Here is a 15,745-nt window from a genome sequence, read left to right as displayed (position 1 = left end):
TGTAATATTTTTAATTAATTTAGTAATTTCTAATACAGTATTAAAATGTATTTTTAATGACTTGTTTAATTATGTAACTATTTTACAATTGATATATTAAAAAACATATATATTATACATATTTAAAAATGAATATATTCCCTTTCATTCAGAAGCAACGACATTTCACTCTTTTTTAAATCGTTTTTTCAGCCTTTCAATATTTCCCATCAGTTTGCAAGAGAACTACAAACTCCATCTTCCGCACAGCGCACCCATGAAGGACATGAAGGGCGTTTTTTCTTTTCAGGGATGTCTGGGGGATGCAGTTTTTCAGTGACGTTTTAAACAGGAAAACACATTTGGAACGTAAATGGAAGAACTACAAATCCCAGCGTCTCAAACGTAGATCGTCTGCCTTAGAGGAATCATAACAGGAAGCAGGTGAAGAGAGGTAAACAATGAAGGATTGTTGTTTTTCTGTAAGAATATTCAACCTTTTTACGTTCTGTGGATCTCTGATATAATCACATTCTACACATACTACATTGCTAGTCTCTGTGTGGTCAGCTTTTTTTGTTACTATTAAAAAAAATATTTAATATTTCTGCTGTTGACTAAATTAGAATTCGCTGTCTGGCCTGGTTTAGATAAGAATTGATACTGGTCTCCAAAATGGATGACAACAAGGTAAGAAGAATGTATTTATTTTAGAACTTATAACATTGATATTCCACGTAGACTGCTGCTATTAGTGTAGTGCTGTACACTAACGCTATTATTATACAAGTTACGGGTATATTACAGTACAATTGAATATGGTATAGCAAGGCGATCTTATGCAAAGTACGCATATAGTGTCCGCTACTTGAGTTCTTATTTTTTAGGTGTCCTGGCGATAAACGATACATTTCTGGTTCCAAGTGACCTTTAATATTTTAAATATAATTGTAAGTATATGTACTTGTGCATTAAATGCAATGCTAGCGGTGATATAACTTATTTGTAGGGTTAGTGTATAGTCCGCAGTGGAACCTGCTTGCCAAAATAACTTCTCGTTAAGGTCAAAAGTGCAACTATTGGGGAATCACTTGGCTAAATGCATTATAAAAAAAAATATTAATATTTATTGTAAGTGAGGTTAAAAAAAAAAACGCGTAAGTTTAACATTAATCAAAGAATATACAGTACGTGCTGTCCACATTGTAAAATTGACACAACACATTGTCAGTTACATTAGACTTGGAATATTATAACATGAGCCAAATATGTACACAAAAAAGTTACGTTTTAACAAACAAATGCAGATTAAAAAAAAAAAAAATCAACAAAAAACCAAAAGAACGCAAAAACGGCTTATTTTGTGTTTACTGAGTAATTAATTATGGTGTTGAGCTGTGCACAGGCACTCTGCTTCAAAAAATTAAAATTCCAGTAGAGTACATGTGTTTTTCTTTCAAAATAGTCTGACAAAATTTAAATTGATATTCAAATCTTTTTTATTATTATTTTGAATTGGATGGAAAACAAAAGTATAATTTGTACTGTATTGCCGTAAAATAAACTTGGTATCCCATCAAAACCTATTGAAGAATATATATATATATATATATATATATATATATACACACACACACACACACACACACACACACACACACAAAGTTAGTATCGGGTATGACCTCCCTGAGTATTAACACAGTCCTCGCAGCGTTGACACATAGACCTGATCAGCTTCTGGATAGACTGCTGTGGGATGTTCGCCACTCTTCCGGTGCAGCTGCAGCCAGCTGGCGAAGGTTTGCTGGTCGCGGTTGTCTCCTATGGATGGCACTGGCAATTTGGTCCCACAGATGTTCTATTGGGCTTAGGTCAGGAGAAAAAGCTGGCCACGGCAATACCTTGACGTTGTTTTCTTGAAGTCGTGCAGTTGTAATCCTAGCACTTTTGTGGTCTTGCGTTGTCCTGCTGGGAAATCGACGCTTCTGATTGTCTTGCAGGAACAGAAAAACTGTTCCCTCAAGGACTTCATCAGTGTATCGCAGAGCAGTAAGGTTGCCCTCAATATGCACCAAAGGTGTTCTTGTGTTAAAGGAGATTCCTCCCCACATCATCACACTCCCACCGGTTGGCTTGAACAATGCAACAGTAAGCATAATGCTCACCACGATGTGGCGGGCCGGTGTGGTGACCCTCTGCCTTCCAGGACATGGCCTGTCCCTGACAGAGCCGGTTTCCTGGTTTCTCTGGACTAGTCTGCTGATTGTTGAAGCAGAACATCTCATCCTCCGGGCAACTTCTCTCACAGACAGGCCACCTTCAGTCATGCTGATAGCAACCAGGCGATCTTCAATACTCAAGCGGGGCATGGTCGTATCTTTTGCTGTTCTTGCGTTAATTAAAATCATGTCTTTTCAAATGGCTATTTATACAGATTCTTAATCAATTTTAACTCAACTCAATTACCAAACACTGAGCACCTGGTGTTTTTATGAAATCACATGACTTGAGCTCAGTATTTTGTTATCCCAAGGAACAATACTACTCAAACAATCAACAAACCTGCTCACTATTTAAAAATGTAAATAACATTATGTATGTGACCAATGAGCTGTTGATGTAAAACTTAGACTGTTACGTTTTCATTGTGCATTAGTGTATATATATATATATATATATATATATATATATATATATATATATATATATATATACGCTTTCATTTTTCATCATATCTGTCAACATTATTTTCATCACATCAACCAGAAGTATACAAGACAACAATATTGTTTGTGACTACTTTCTTTCAGATGGTGGGAGGCAAAGTGAAGAAGCCAGGAAAGCGAGGTCGTAAACCAGCCAAAATTGACCTGAAGGCGAAATTAGAGAGGAGTCGTCAGAGTGCACGGGAATGCAGGGCAAGGAAGAAGCTACGCTACCAGTACCTAGAGGAACTGGTCTCCAGCAGAGAGAGAGCTATCTGTGCACTTCGAGAAGAGCTGGAAATGGTAAGTTCCTTTTACAGAAAAATATATATGTTTGGATACTACTACCAGTATGACTGCTTTACCAGAATGAATTTGGACAGAATGCATTTGGAACACATATTACACAGTGGTACTTGTATAGTTCCATGGTACTGCAGGGTATTAGCAGTGTGTATTGGTTTAAACTCTACCCGTGTTGTCCAATTGAAATCACTGACTAGCCACAGGTGTGGCTACGACGACACTGTTTTAGCCACATGCACTAATTTTAGTAGAAAACGCCGTACTTACACAATACAGCTAAATGCACTTTAACATTGTAAAAAAAAATATGATGTATATAACGCAAACCTGGGACCCAATTTTGATAACACAGGGGCAAACGCAAGTGCAATGTCATTGCAGTAGTGTTGCAGGGAGTGGTCTGTTATAAAAAAAATTAAAACATTTTAACTAACATTGAGCGTCTTTTTTTTTGTTGGTGTCTTATGCAAATCATTGTGATAATACTAGGTACTATGGGGATCCCCACTATTAGCAACATCTCATTATATCAACTGAATTACCTTATTATATAAAACTAGACAAAGAGCAATACAAATATATTTAGATAATTGTAAAATATAAAAATGAACTTCTATTTAATGTTGAAAGCTGTCTGTTATTGATTCAGTATAAAGCGATTTTTGCTAGTAGTAGGGACCCCTAAACTACATTGTAGTCAGTAGTACATACTTTATATGCCATTTCCATCAATGGATGGTTTTAGAGTGAACTCAGACATTTACAAAGATATGTCCTTTTTCTGCAAAAACAAATTGTTTTAAAATTAGAAAACAAAAATACTTGGATAGCCTACAAAACAAATGTGTATACGTAATACAATGTCTATTGTAGTACACAATTTATATCAATACATATAAAAAAAGGCGCTCCCTGATCTGTCTCGTAGTAGTGGCATTTGGAGCGCCTCCTAGTCTTCCCTAAAAGCTTGTGTCCTCTGGAAAGTCAATACGACATCCATTTCGTATTGTAATATTGTGAAAAAACACAACATGCCACGAAATAATCACTGACCTGAGGACTGTATTGTAGTCCTACCATCTGAAACATTTTTATCATTCCAAATGTACGATCAGTACCGAATCGAGCAGAGGTGATGGCTTGATTTATATCTGTGTTTAGTAGGAGTACTTGGAAGCAAGCGGCTTGAGTTGCTCCTTCCCAGGTATCAAGCAACATAAGTCGGCTGACTTGTCCTCTCCTCTCAGGCTGCTTAGCTCCAGCTGGAGTTAAATTAAAATTCTCATTTTAAGTTACCAGGCGTTTATTTTCTGAACTGTTATTGTGTTATTACTGTTTTCTATTTTCTCAAGCGACCACCCCCAGTGCGCAAACCAACAGCAAACTGGTGCCCTAGGCCCCAGCAGACTCAAAGACCCGCTGTGCCTGATGCCAGAGGTGGTGTTCATAACCGGCCCGCGGCTACTCACCGCGGAGGCTTTAATATAGAAGCCATAGGAGATTTCGGACAACAGGCCCAGGGCCACTTTTCAGGGAGCCATCCGGAGTATTGGCATCAGTGCACCTCGGACATCTGGGTGCTTACTACCATTCAAGCATTGTCTCCCTCCCTTTCGGGGCGTGACTGCAATCAGTCACAGACCCGCAGGATGCCACTGTGGTGTCACAGGAGGTAGCAGCTCTGCTGCAAAAACAGGCAGTTGGGGACAGGGTTCTACTCCACATGCTTCTTAGTGCCCAAGCGGGATCAAGGCCTCAGACCGATCCTCGACCTCAGACAGGTCAACCTCTATCTGGGCCGAAGGAGGCTGAAAATGTTGACGATGCAACAGGTGTTGCAGTCAATCAGGCTAGGCGACTGGTTCATCATGGTGGATTTCAAAGACGCCTATTTCCACATCCCCATAAAACCAGCGCACAAGAAGTACCTTTGGTTTGTCTTTCAAGGAACAGCGTACAAGTTCTGTGTCTTGCCATTTGGCCTCTCTCTAGCTGCCCATGCCGTCTCGAAGAGCATTGAAGCTTTCCTGGCCCCATTGAGACTCAGTTATCTGGACGACAGGCTCATTTCTGCCCAGTCTCCAGCACAGGCAGAGGCCCATACAGAACTGGTCACCTGCCACCTCCAGCAGTTGGGCTTACGGTGAATCATGCAGAGAGCCACCTCACGCCTTCATAGACAGCCTCCTATCTAGGCGTGTGCTTGGACTCCAGGTCCATGCTGTCCCCTCTGTCGGACGGCAGAGTGCAGAGAATAACCGCCTGTTTGGAGCTTTTTCAGCTCAACAGTCGCTCACTGTAGTAACTTTCCAGAAACTTATGAGCTTGATGGCAGCAGCTTCCCAGACTCTTCCATTGGGCCTCCTGCGAATGCGCCCTCTGCAGGCCTGCTTCAACAGCAGGGTTTTTCAGTCCGCGTTTAACCGCGATTGATGGTTGACAATGTCACATCACTGTCTAAAGTGTAAGAACGATTGCCTTGAGTTAATAACTATTTTTGATATAAAGATATATCTGGACTATTCTGTTGGATTAATTTTTGAGCACCCAGCACACAAGAAATAGTGCCTAACCTTTGACTGAAGCAATTTTCGTGCACACAGCACAAAGGAGAGAGTATTAAGCTCTTGCCTAGTGAACTTTAACTGAACCCAGCACAAAGGGGCCTCTACATTATCGCAAATGAATCAAAGCAATCCGACCAGGATTCATGGAGAAAGAGGAAGCTGGGGACAGCAGAAAGATGGATAATTTAGACAATTTATTCATCCCCTGCAGGATGAGGAAATCCATTGTCCAACGCATGAAAGACAGTTATAGGAAATTCCAATATAAACTGGTAACTGGCAATCAGAATTTGAATTGGTTCAAGCCTACTTAGCTTAATAAGAGTTGGCTTGAAGCTTTATATCTCTGGATGGCAAGAAGATTCTGTACCCTGCAGTAAACAAAGTCAAAGAAAGTTCCATGTTAAGGACACCTGCTTATAGAAAAAGAGACGTCTGCGAGTCAGTTTATCTATGCGTCAAAAGAAGAACCATTCCTGACTTTGAAACAAGCATCCGTTTCCAGTCATGAAACAACAGCATATTGAGAGACAGCATAGTGTCGGCCTTCGGGTGAAGCATTCAACTAAGAAGAAACACACGGGAAGTGTGCGAAACCCCAACTTGAGTTTGAAGCTCTCTTGCAACAAAGTGAATAACTGCACGACAACAGAAGATTTCTTCTGCAGACTTTTGGGTCTCCACTTCTTCAAGGAACCATTGAGTATATTTTCAATACATTTCCCTTGTGGAACTAAAGTAATTAATTGCAAACACATAAAGTTGCTAAAATAGGTATGGTAATTTGCGCTTTTAATGCACGTATAAAAAACCTTATTTGAACCTTGTTAAAAGTAACTATAAGTTGCTTAACTCATATTATTATATAAGTGCTTGTTTTGAAAGTATACTTGTGAATTGTTATTGAACACTTATAGTCCAGCATTATCTGTGACCTATTACTAAAGAGATTGTATTTGAACATGGATCATTTTGCCTGTAATTGATAGATGCATTGTATTTGAACAAGGGTTAGTTTGCATGTAAGTGATAGATGCCAAGAAGCTGTCTGTGTAGCTAAGCTAGGGAACTCCTAGCAGAGTGCTGTTATTACATTGCTATGAAGTCTGCACAGCCCAGACTGAGATTTATACAGAAGAGTTGATGTGTACTATGTTGATTGTAGAAAAATAGTATTTTATTTGTACTGTATTTGAATGCATTGTTGGGAACTACATATATCCAGTGAAGTAGTATTTAATAGTGATGTATTGGAGTGTATGTTGAACTGCTACCTCGGATGATTTGCTATGTTTTTCTTTTCTGTATCATCATATTATAAACTGTAACTATATTTTAAATCTACCTTGTTGTGGTTGAGGGGCTTTTCTGTGTTCATTGTAATTCCTCGATCTTATACACGTCATTAAATAAAAATTATTATGATGAGGTTTTAATTAACGTGAATGAATATTCAGATTATTTAATGGGTCTATTTAACTAATAGATTGTCTTTATTTAGTCAGTGATCTAATATGGTAATGTTCATATAGTATTCATTCAGGTAAAGTAACACACTGACACTATTAACCTTAAAGGTCACTGCATCCATGATTGCAGCAGGCCTGATGGAAAATGACGTTGAGATCTGTGTGCGCAGTCCTTTAGTACCCTTGGGGGCGGGCATGACTGCTTCACAGGCTTGGCGGAGCAGCTTTGGTGTATAATATTCAGGTTTCAGGGTCTTTAGGAGGTAAACACCCATTAGGTAATGGTTACATTTCTGTTTCCGTGAACCAGGGTTATGATAATAACCTAACATTTTATAATATATATATATATATATACTGTATATAATGACACATATATACACATACTTACTTTCCTCTTCTCATGTTTCTCCGCGACTCACTTCCTTCTACTCCCACTGCCGATGATTGTGCTCAGAAAAAGCCTGGCTGAGATGTCTCTTTCAAAACGCAAACACAGCACCTAGCGCTGGCTTTGTGCCGCATCAGAATCACTTCATAACAAAATATTAATGACATCACGCCTCAAAAGTTATGCCAACCGTTAGCACTAGCCCTAAAAGGTGGCACAAAGCATGGCTCCAAAATCACAATCCAGCGCAAAAAAGTTTGCGCCGACTTTGAGATCCAAAAATTGTGCCCAAACGACCTTTGCGCTGACGCCACTACTTTGCAACGTCATGAAAATCAGGCCCTGGTATTCAAACAGGGACAACATCAGTTAGTGGTAAAATCAACAAACAACAACAGAATAATGTGTTATTTTAATACGTCTACGTTTACATGTATATTTACTTAACAAACATCTACTTAACAAATATCTACCACCATGCAGTGTGAAACTTTACAGTCTTTCGCAGTCCCCAAAGTTTTTAATTCTAGCATGAATTTATCAGACCGAACACATCTTAGTGCAGCGTCTAGGTTTGTGTCCAGCAGATGCGAGCGGTACTTTGACTTCATCAGAGTGATTGCTGAGAATGCTGACTCGCACAACCTGGTGTTTTCACCCATATTAAGGAGGATTTTTACACACGACTTGAGTGAGGTGAGGTGAGCAGCACAAAAAGCAAAAAACCTTGCCTGGGATTATAATCCCACAATTCACTGCAGTGATGACGCATTTCTAAGGAAACTAAGGAAAGGGAAATATACAGTATATATATTAAGTGGGGTGTACCGATACTCATCATAATTATCCTGTACATCAGACCGCACAGGGAATAATATGTGTTATCACTGCAGAAAAAGATGAGCCAAATTACTTGTATGTTCCGAGTATAACAAAACTTTTTTCTTCTTCTCATATGTGGTATGGTTTTGGGGCAAACCATTTCAGCCTGAAATAGCTAGTTGGCAATCATCGGTTTTAGATATGGATGTTAACTACATAAAAGCAATTTCTGCACTCCATGGAACATTAATAATTTAATCTCTGGTTTTATTTCAGTACAAGCAGTGGTGCTCTGCAATGGATCAGGGTAAGATACCATCAGAAATCAAGGCATTGCTGACAGGGGACGAGCATAACAAAGCACCACAAAGCACAAGCAAGCCACCCAAAAATGGAAAGAATAATGGAAACAACAATGGTCCATGTAAGTATTTATTCTGCTTGAGTAAATCCACCTCACTTGCTACACAGTTGAATATGTGTTTAAATGCACATCGCCATATGCATAAAAATTACCGTCTGCTTCATTCTGGCAGTAATTGCGATTTAACAAGAATATGTTTTCTGATGATTCATAAATTGAATTTACTGTCATAAAAATGTCAGGATCGTGACCTTAGGATAACTTGCCATTGGTGACTGATTTTCTCATTAGGATATTTTTCGTCTGATTCGTAACTCTGTATAATGCCGTTATTTGACATTTTTCAGCATCATAATTATCATGTACATCAGACCACACAGGGAATAACATGTGTTACCATTGCAGAAAAAGATGAGCCATCTTACACCCTGTTCACACTTGCATTTTTATACTGGTATCCATTGGTCCAGATAAGCTGCGTACCTGCTGTTTTTACGTATTAAAAATCCGAAATACTAAATTTAAATTTAATGCTTAAAAATACACATAGCAATTTTGCTGGACAGCTTGTCTGCCTCCCCTCCCACCTCCCCTAACTTCCACCAACAACTACATCTCCTAGAATACATCTTCAGTTACTAGGAAACTGAACACAAGAAAAATCAGCCCAACAAACATTATGCAATCTCTGGCTAGCCCTGTTCAAAAAAAAAATTCAAAGCAACACAGGTTGAAGCATAAATACCCCAGTCCAGCTACAAATCTAACTGGAACCGTCGTTGGAGGCAACCACTAAAAAAAGGCACCTATAATATTAAACAACCTGTTTTACAACTTATTAATGCATTTCATTATTGTATTTATATGTGTGGCTTTATATTGAAGTTTTAACATGTTCACTGAGTTTAAGAATTTAATGTTAAAATATAAGTAACATAATTAATTTGCAGAGTCGTTTCATGAAAAAAGAGCCGATGAAGAACTTTGTAGAACACACACGTGGTTGTACAGTAGTTCAAAATAATATTACAGTTAAAATGGAAGGCTCTTTTTTAATGCCTAAACCATTACCATTGAAGATTATACAGTATTTATGGAGATTACTCATAACTTCAAGGTAATGTTGCATTTTACCCTCTGAAAATACATTTTACTCTCTCAGTGTTAGAATTAGAGAGTAAGTTACTCCCAGACCCAAAACCTTATCTGGAGCGCTGCTGGTCTGTTCACACTGGAGTTGTTACCATCGTTGTACCAGTATAATTGGAACAGGTCAAGTGTGGACAGGTGGATCACTACGACAACGGAATGGACGAGTCTGAGGCACGCGCACACTTACTGACCTCTTCCGTCATACTTGTTTAATTAATATATTGTTTTTTAGTTACACTAGTAAAAACATATGCAAACTGACGGCTAATACCAATAAATCCAAGTTTAATAATTGCACCCGTCTACTCTAGCACTGTGTGAAACGCTCATCTCTGTTTTCTGTGCATGCGCTGTGTCTGGTACTGCATTCAGAAAGGTGAATGGTGTAGATCACGGTATGTCATCATTACCATGGGTAATGTATTTCGTCCTGGGAAAGAGTAAAATGGACTTCACAAGTTTTTTATATTTTTAAAGAGTGATGAAATAAGCTCAAAGCAGCTCAATCCGACACTGCTCCATTGAGGCTTTGCAGTCACGTGACCCCAGCAGGCTACGCCGACATACTGGCGGTCAAAACAACCCTGGCAGCTAATGCAAAAACGCTATCTTCCACACCAAAATGTAATGTATTTGCAACCACAGAACACACTTCTCACCTTCAGTCACAAGAATTAGAAAGATTTACTTGGAATTCTGTGACCCCTACTGTGCACCCCTGGTGCTTTTTACAATCCTGAAAAAAAGATACATTTTCAATAGGTTGTTTAAAAATCCTGTACTAACATGAATACAGTATATTTCTATGTTGTTTGTATGTAATCGTTTAACATCTTTCGTGAAATAGGCTTGCAATTAAAACAATGTATTTGACATTTTTGGTATAGTCTAAAGTGTGATAACTTTGTATGTGGATTTAAAAACAACTTTTGTTCTGCGAAGTGTCAGTAACTGGAATCATCTGTAGAGTTTTTGTTCCTGTAAAAGCAACTTCAGCGAGTGACAGCTAAACGGTAAAGCTAAGAGACTGTACTAAAGGACTATGCTGTCCAAAGATGAGCACAGCAAATATGTTAAGATATGTACATAACAATTTCTATTCAATTTTCAAGTATCTTAAAATGACATGTAGATGAATGCAGTTTTTACTATTGTACAGTTGAATGTGAGGGTTCTCCTCAGGAATTCAATACAGCCGGGCGGCAGATCATTATAGCCGGGAGCACTTTTAACAGAAAAATGTGTTGTCTTTCGTTGACTATACCTGGTTGCTCTTTTTTATGTTCTACATTTTCTTTTTTATTATGGTAAATTACTGTAATTGACTGGTGAAAGATAACCTAGGTTTATTGAAGTTCACAAACAAAAAGGTAACCTTTTTACTTCCTTTTTAGCTTAATTATTGAGCTTATTGCTTCATTTAAATTGTTTTCTTTATGTTAAGCTCTCAGGGCATTTTGTTTATGCATGTCTATTTTCGTTTTTTGCCGTTCTACATTTTTTGAATGCAACTGTTCATTTTAACCATTTTCTATACACAACAGTACTCACACACGTTTGGTCACCAACATAACTGTTGCATGAAACCGCAGTGTAATAATCCAGCACCTCTGGATTTAAGCATTTGTATATCAGCTGACAAGTGTTCAACTGATATCCCATCACGTCTTTCTTCTTAAAGGTGTACAGCCTCTATACATGAAACCCCAATATCTCTCACAGGCACCTGGGTACATATTTATACGATATCACAACAAAAGGAATACGCTTGTTTTTTTGTTTTTTTTGGTGCATATGTATAGCTATTATGCACTAATATATCACCTTACAGTACAATAATATGACCAAAAATGGACAATGATAATAATCGAAAATAATCATCATCATATTATTATTATTATTATTATTATTATTATTATTATTATTATTATTATTATTATTATTATTATTAATAACATAAGACCAGAACTAACTACCAATCTATTGCTGATACTAACCTTTTATTAAGTGCTCACTACACAAACGTGTGAGTTGGAGTTGCAGAGACACTTACAATAGGACATTGATTTAACATCTCATCCGCAGGATGGAGCACAAGGAGGTTAAGTGACTTGCTCAGGGTCACACAGTGAGTCAGTCAGTGGCAGAGGTGGAATTTGAATCGGTGACCTTTTGGTTACAAGCCTGGACTTCAACCACTGGACCACACTGCCTCCCTTACTGGATCCGTATTTGCTGCCCTGCTAATGGCTGAAATCCACTTTGCCCTCCTGTCTGGCTCAGCAGACAGGAGAGCAAAGTTGTTCTCCTCCTCTGTTGGTGCACCCAACAGCACAACACACATCTGGCATTGCAAAATTGAAATTTGAACGACCGCGCTTAGTTAAGTTGTCTTTACGCCGTGCTGTGATGGCGTTGCATGAAAAACCTCAATAGACTGTCAATAGAAAATCTTCTCCCGAGCTCTCACTATATCCCACAACCCTTTGCGCGCAGCGTGACAGAGGTCCCCATAGATATCAGTGGAGTTGAGTATTGGTGTAATATACAGAATTTCCCTGATGTAAGTGTATCAGTATAAACCAGCTTAAATATGGACAGCTATATCGCAACAGTATTGCAACTTGTACTGGTGTTGAAAAGTTAGGACAGAAAGTGTTATCATATCGGTATATTCTAAACTGAAACTCAAGTCATTTTATCAGTATCGTTCCGATACAAATGCGAACTGCATCGTTGCATCATTGCTATTGGCAGATGTAGCAACGTGATTAATTGCTGTAGCAATATTATCAGCAGTATTTGAAAATGTATAGAGAGACAGTCACAGGGGTGGGAGTTTTCCTTCTATAGACGGTTTTCTGTCTTTTTGGGGAACTGTGAAAAATTATGAGGGACATTTCTTGAAGTTACTAAACGTATTGGGGCTTGTTAAACCAGTGTATTTGTACTTTTGTAATGCACCACTAGGCGGTGAACGTAATTTTCATTACTATTCAGTCTCATTCAATACCTGCATGTTCGTTGACTGCATTGCTGTTTATGTGGGACTCTACTTGTAATTTTGCTGAATAGAAGTGTCGACATGCCGTTATTTTTTAATAACAGAGATAACACACACACCTAATAGATAGAGATGTGAAACACAAATGGCGTTGGCAGTGGTGCAAAGAGATTTGTTAAATAGGCCGCATGGACAGTAGGTATGGAAACTGACATTCCTGGACAGAGTTTTTGCATTATTTTGTGTAACAGCTCCTTGAAGTATGGAAGCAATGGCAAAAAGGTACTTCTTAATCACCATACTAAATACACACGACATGTGAAATTATTCACAACACAACTAAATGATCAAATCCTTCCAGCTGCTGAGCCAACCACAGGGAGGATAAGCACAGCAGATTGAGTTATTAACCTCAAGTGCGTTTGTTAGTGAACACTGCCGTTTGCCATTATTCCAGATCTAATTGATTTCCACAAGTGAGTTGCAGAGGACAAAGAGCTCAGTAAACATCATATGTCAAGGAAGTGTGGAACATACACAAACACACATGGGTTGGCAAAGACTTAACAGAATTATGCAGCACTTTAAAGAAGACTTATTTTTTGTTTAATATTGATGAAGCACAAGCCTTTCCATGAACAAGATCATACATATTGAAGTTCAATTAAACTTTGGCACGGAGGAGCAATCAACATCACCTTGATATGGCTGGGAAATGTTTTTCCAATTAAAATAGAAATCGTACAAGTGTATATTATTAACAACAATAATAATACACATCCATGTATTTGTACTATCATTATGAATCAATTATTATTATTATTAGTGAAACATGCCTTCCTGTATACTCTGGGATATGTAAAAGAAAATCTAAAGAAAATTCAGCCTTCAGACTGATGAGAATATTCTGCTGCAAAGCACTGCTCTGTGCTGCTGCTTTTTTTCTCTTTAACGTAAAAAATAAGTAAAAAGATACCTATTAGTCTAATTTAAAAACATCACTGTTATTCCTGTAGATAATATGTGGCAACCTACTAAGTGCCGCATTATTACTGTACACTGATTCGATGCTTCTAGAATTAGAACCAGTGTTATTTATTTTTGTATTCCTGTGAATTTATTAAAACAATCTATTTTAGGTTAAATAGGCCTACTTGCTCTGATCAAATTGTTTTATTGCAACAATAATATTATATAGTGTATTGTAACCCTGTACTGCCCTGTAACACATGTAAGTCACCTTGGATAAAGGTGTCTGCCAAGTAAATGCATAATAATATGTTAAATGAAATAATGTCGCATTTGATTTAACTGTCTGACAGTCTCGTTACACAAAACTACTTATGGTAATGCAGTATGTGTTACACATAATAATCAGATTCTTATGTATAGTGATCCAGTAGCCTCTAATGCAAAACCTAGCATAGCCACTCAAAAAGTGAATACTGTAGTTTATGCATTTTACGTTCTGTAAATATATGGATTGTCTTAATGTAAATGCACCTTTATAATACTGTGTGTGTCTATATATATATATATATATATATATATATATATAATTTTTTTTTTATATGACGCCTTTCATAGTGGACCACCATCACAAAGCACTTTAATAAGATAGTGAGGAACAATGCATAATACATTACAGTACAGTGAAATACAGGGCATAGTACATTAAGTACAAACAGTACAAAACAATGCAAATACATTAAATATATATAAACGCATGTTTTATAAAAGATGTATGTAGTAAATCATTTACTATATTCAAATTCAAAGTAGAGCAAGTGTACAGAGTTGAGGGAGAGTTACATTGAAAAGCAGTGAAGGAATCTCTCCTCAGCTCTTCTCCTTACTCCTTGTCCTTTTTTATTTGTTTTTGTTTTGTATTTGTAATGTAGAAATGCCAACCACTAAAATGTAGAGAGAACAGTTTGAATAGTAAAAATGTCAAACCTAAAAAAGCCCCAAATACCTTTTGATAAAGGTTTTGTGCAAGAGGTACTGTTTTGTGTATTGAGTTTATTTTGTAAAAAATCTTGAGATTTCTGGAACCTACATATTCTGATATCTGTTAAATGCTTATGTTCCCAATGTAATTGTTTCTGACATTATTGTGCACTGTGTGTATTTGTTTCTGTAGGTTTTATAATCAAATGCATACTCGTTATGTATTTTATGTAGAACTGCAAACGGTAATCATAGCAGTTTAAATAGTAAAAATAAGACCAAAGCAAATGAACCAGAAACCCATCAAATAAATAATTTAGTATTATTTATACACAGCACAGCTAATGTTTCTCCTAGAAACAGCCATATTTTTATCATGTTATGTTTAATTTCTGTTCATTTCTCAAACCTGAACCAAAACTTAATTGAGTTGTATACCAATATATAATTGAATTTTATACCAATATATCATTGAATTGTATACCGATATATAATTGTTTATACTATGTGTTTTATTTTTCAGAAGGAAGACGTTTTTCATCAAAGGAATTGTGAAGAAAGATTCTTCTTGCATATACAGTATCTGGGTAAAAAAAAAATATAAAAAGGCAAAATGCTTCCATATTTTATATTAGAAAGAAATATATATATATATATATATATATATATATATATATATATATATATATATATATATATATATATATATATATGGATATGGGATAATGCAATGTCTGCTATCTTTAGTAGATTGCATGGTAATGAGTTTAATGCTGCTGAAATTTGAAATTGTGTCATTTATTGTGTCCTGCTATAATGAATGTGATTTAAAAGGAGTATTTGTTACTGTTTTAAGAGCCTGTTTTTGGTCTTTCATAGGTACCATTTTCACATCTTCCTCCAGCTGTCTAAATACAGACACCCCTGTATTACTAGCTGGAGTTTCTTTCATTTTCACTAAATACAGTAACAAGGTGGAAAGAGGTGTTAATATCAGCTGCTCTTTACATTGTTAAAATAGACCCTTGCAGTGAGT

At 37.1% G+C, this 15,745-nt stretch overlaps 1 protein-coding gene across 2 annotated transcripts; it reads left to right on the top strand.

The window, feature by feature from the left end:
• Positions 1–304: 304 nt before the first annotated feature.
• LOC117420077 (cAMP-responsive element-binding protein-like 2) lies at positions 305–15,368 on the top strand. 2 transcript variants are annotated; one of them, XM_058986341.1, is made up of 4 exons: positions 305–433; positions 2,790–2,987; positions 8,516–8,663; positions 15,233–15,368. In XM_058986341.1, coding segments are annotated over exons 2-4 (348 nt in total). In that variant the 5' UTR covers positions 305–433; the 3' UTR covers positions 15,235–15,368. The 2 variants fall into 2 exon arrangements, with proteins under 2 accessions (XP_058842324.1, XP_033889489.2); XM_034033598.3 differs by having other exon boundaries at positions 405–669.
• Positions 15,369–15,745: the final 377 nt, after the last annotated feature.

The sequence above is a fragment of the Acipenser ruthenus genome, chromosome 14, assembly GCF_902713425.1.
Source record: "Acipenser ruthenus chromosome 14, fAciRut3.2 maternal haplotype, whole genome shotgun sequence".
In the NCBI taxonomy this organism is placed as follows: Eukaryota; Metazoa; Chordata; class Actinopteri; order Acipenseriformes; family Acipenseridae; genus Acipenser; species Acipenser ruthenus.
Note: the sequence above shows the minus strand (reverse complement) of the source record. Positions and strands in the feature narration are given on the sequence as shown.

Bases quoted from the DNA above. Each gene is read 5' to 3' on its own strand.
- LOC117420077 (XM_034033598.3), top strand. The intron at 2,988-8,515 runs GTAAGTTCCTTT...GTTTTATTTCAG, and splicing joins TTCGAGAAGAGCTGGAAATG to TACAAGCAGTGGTGCTCTGC.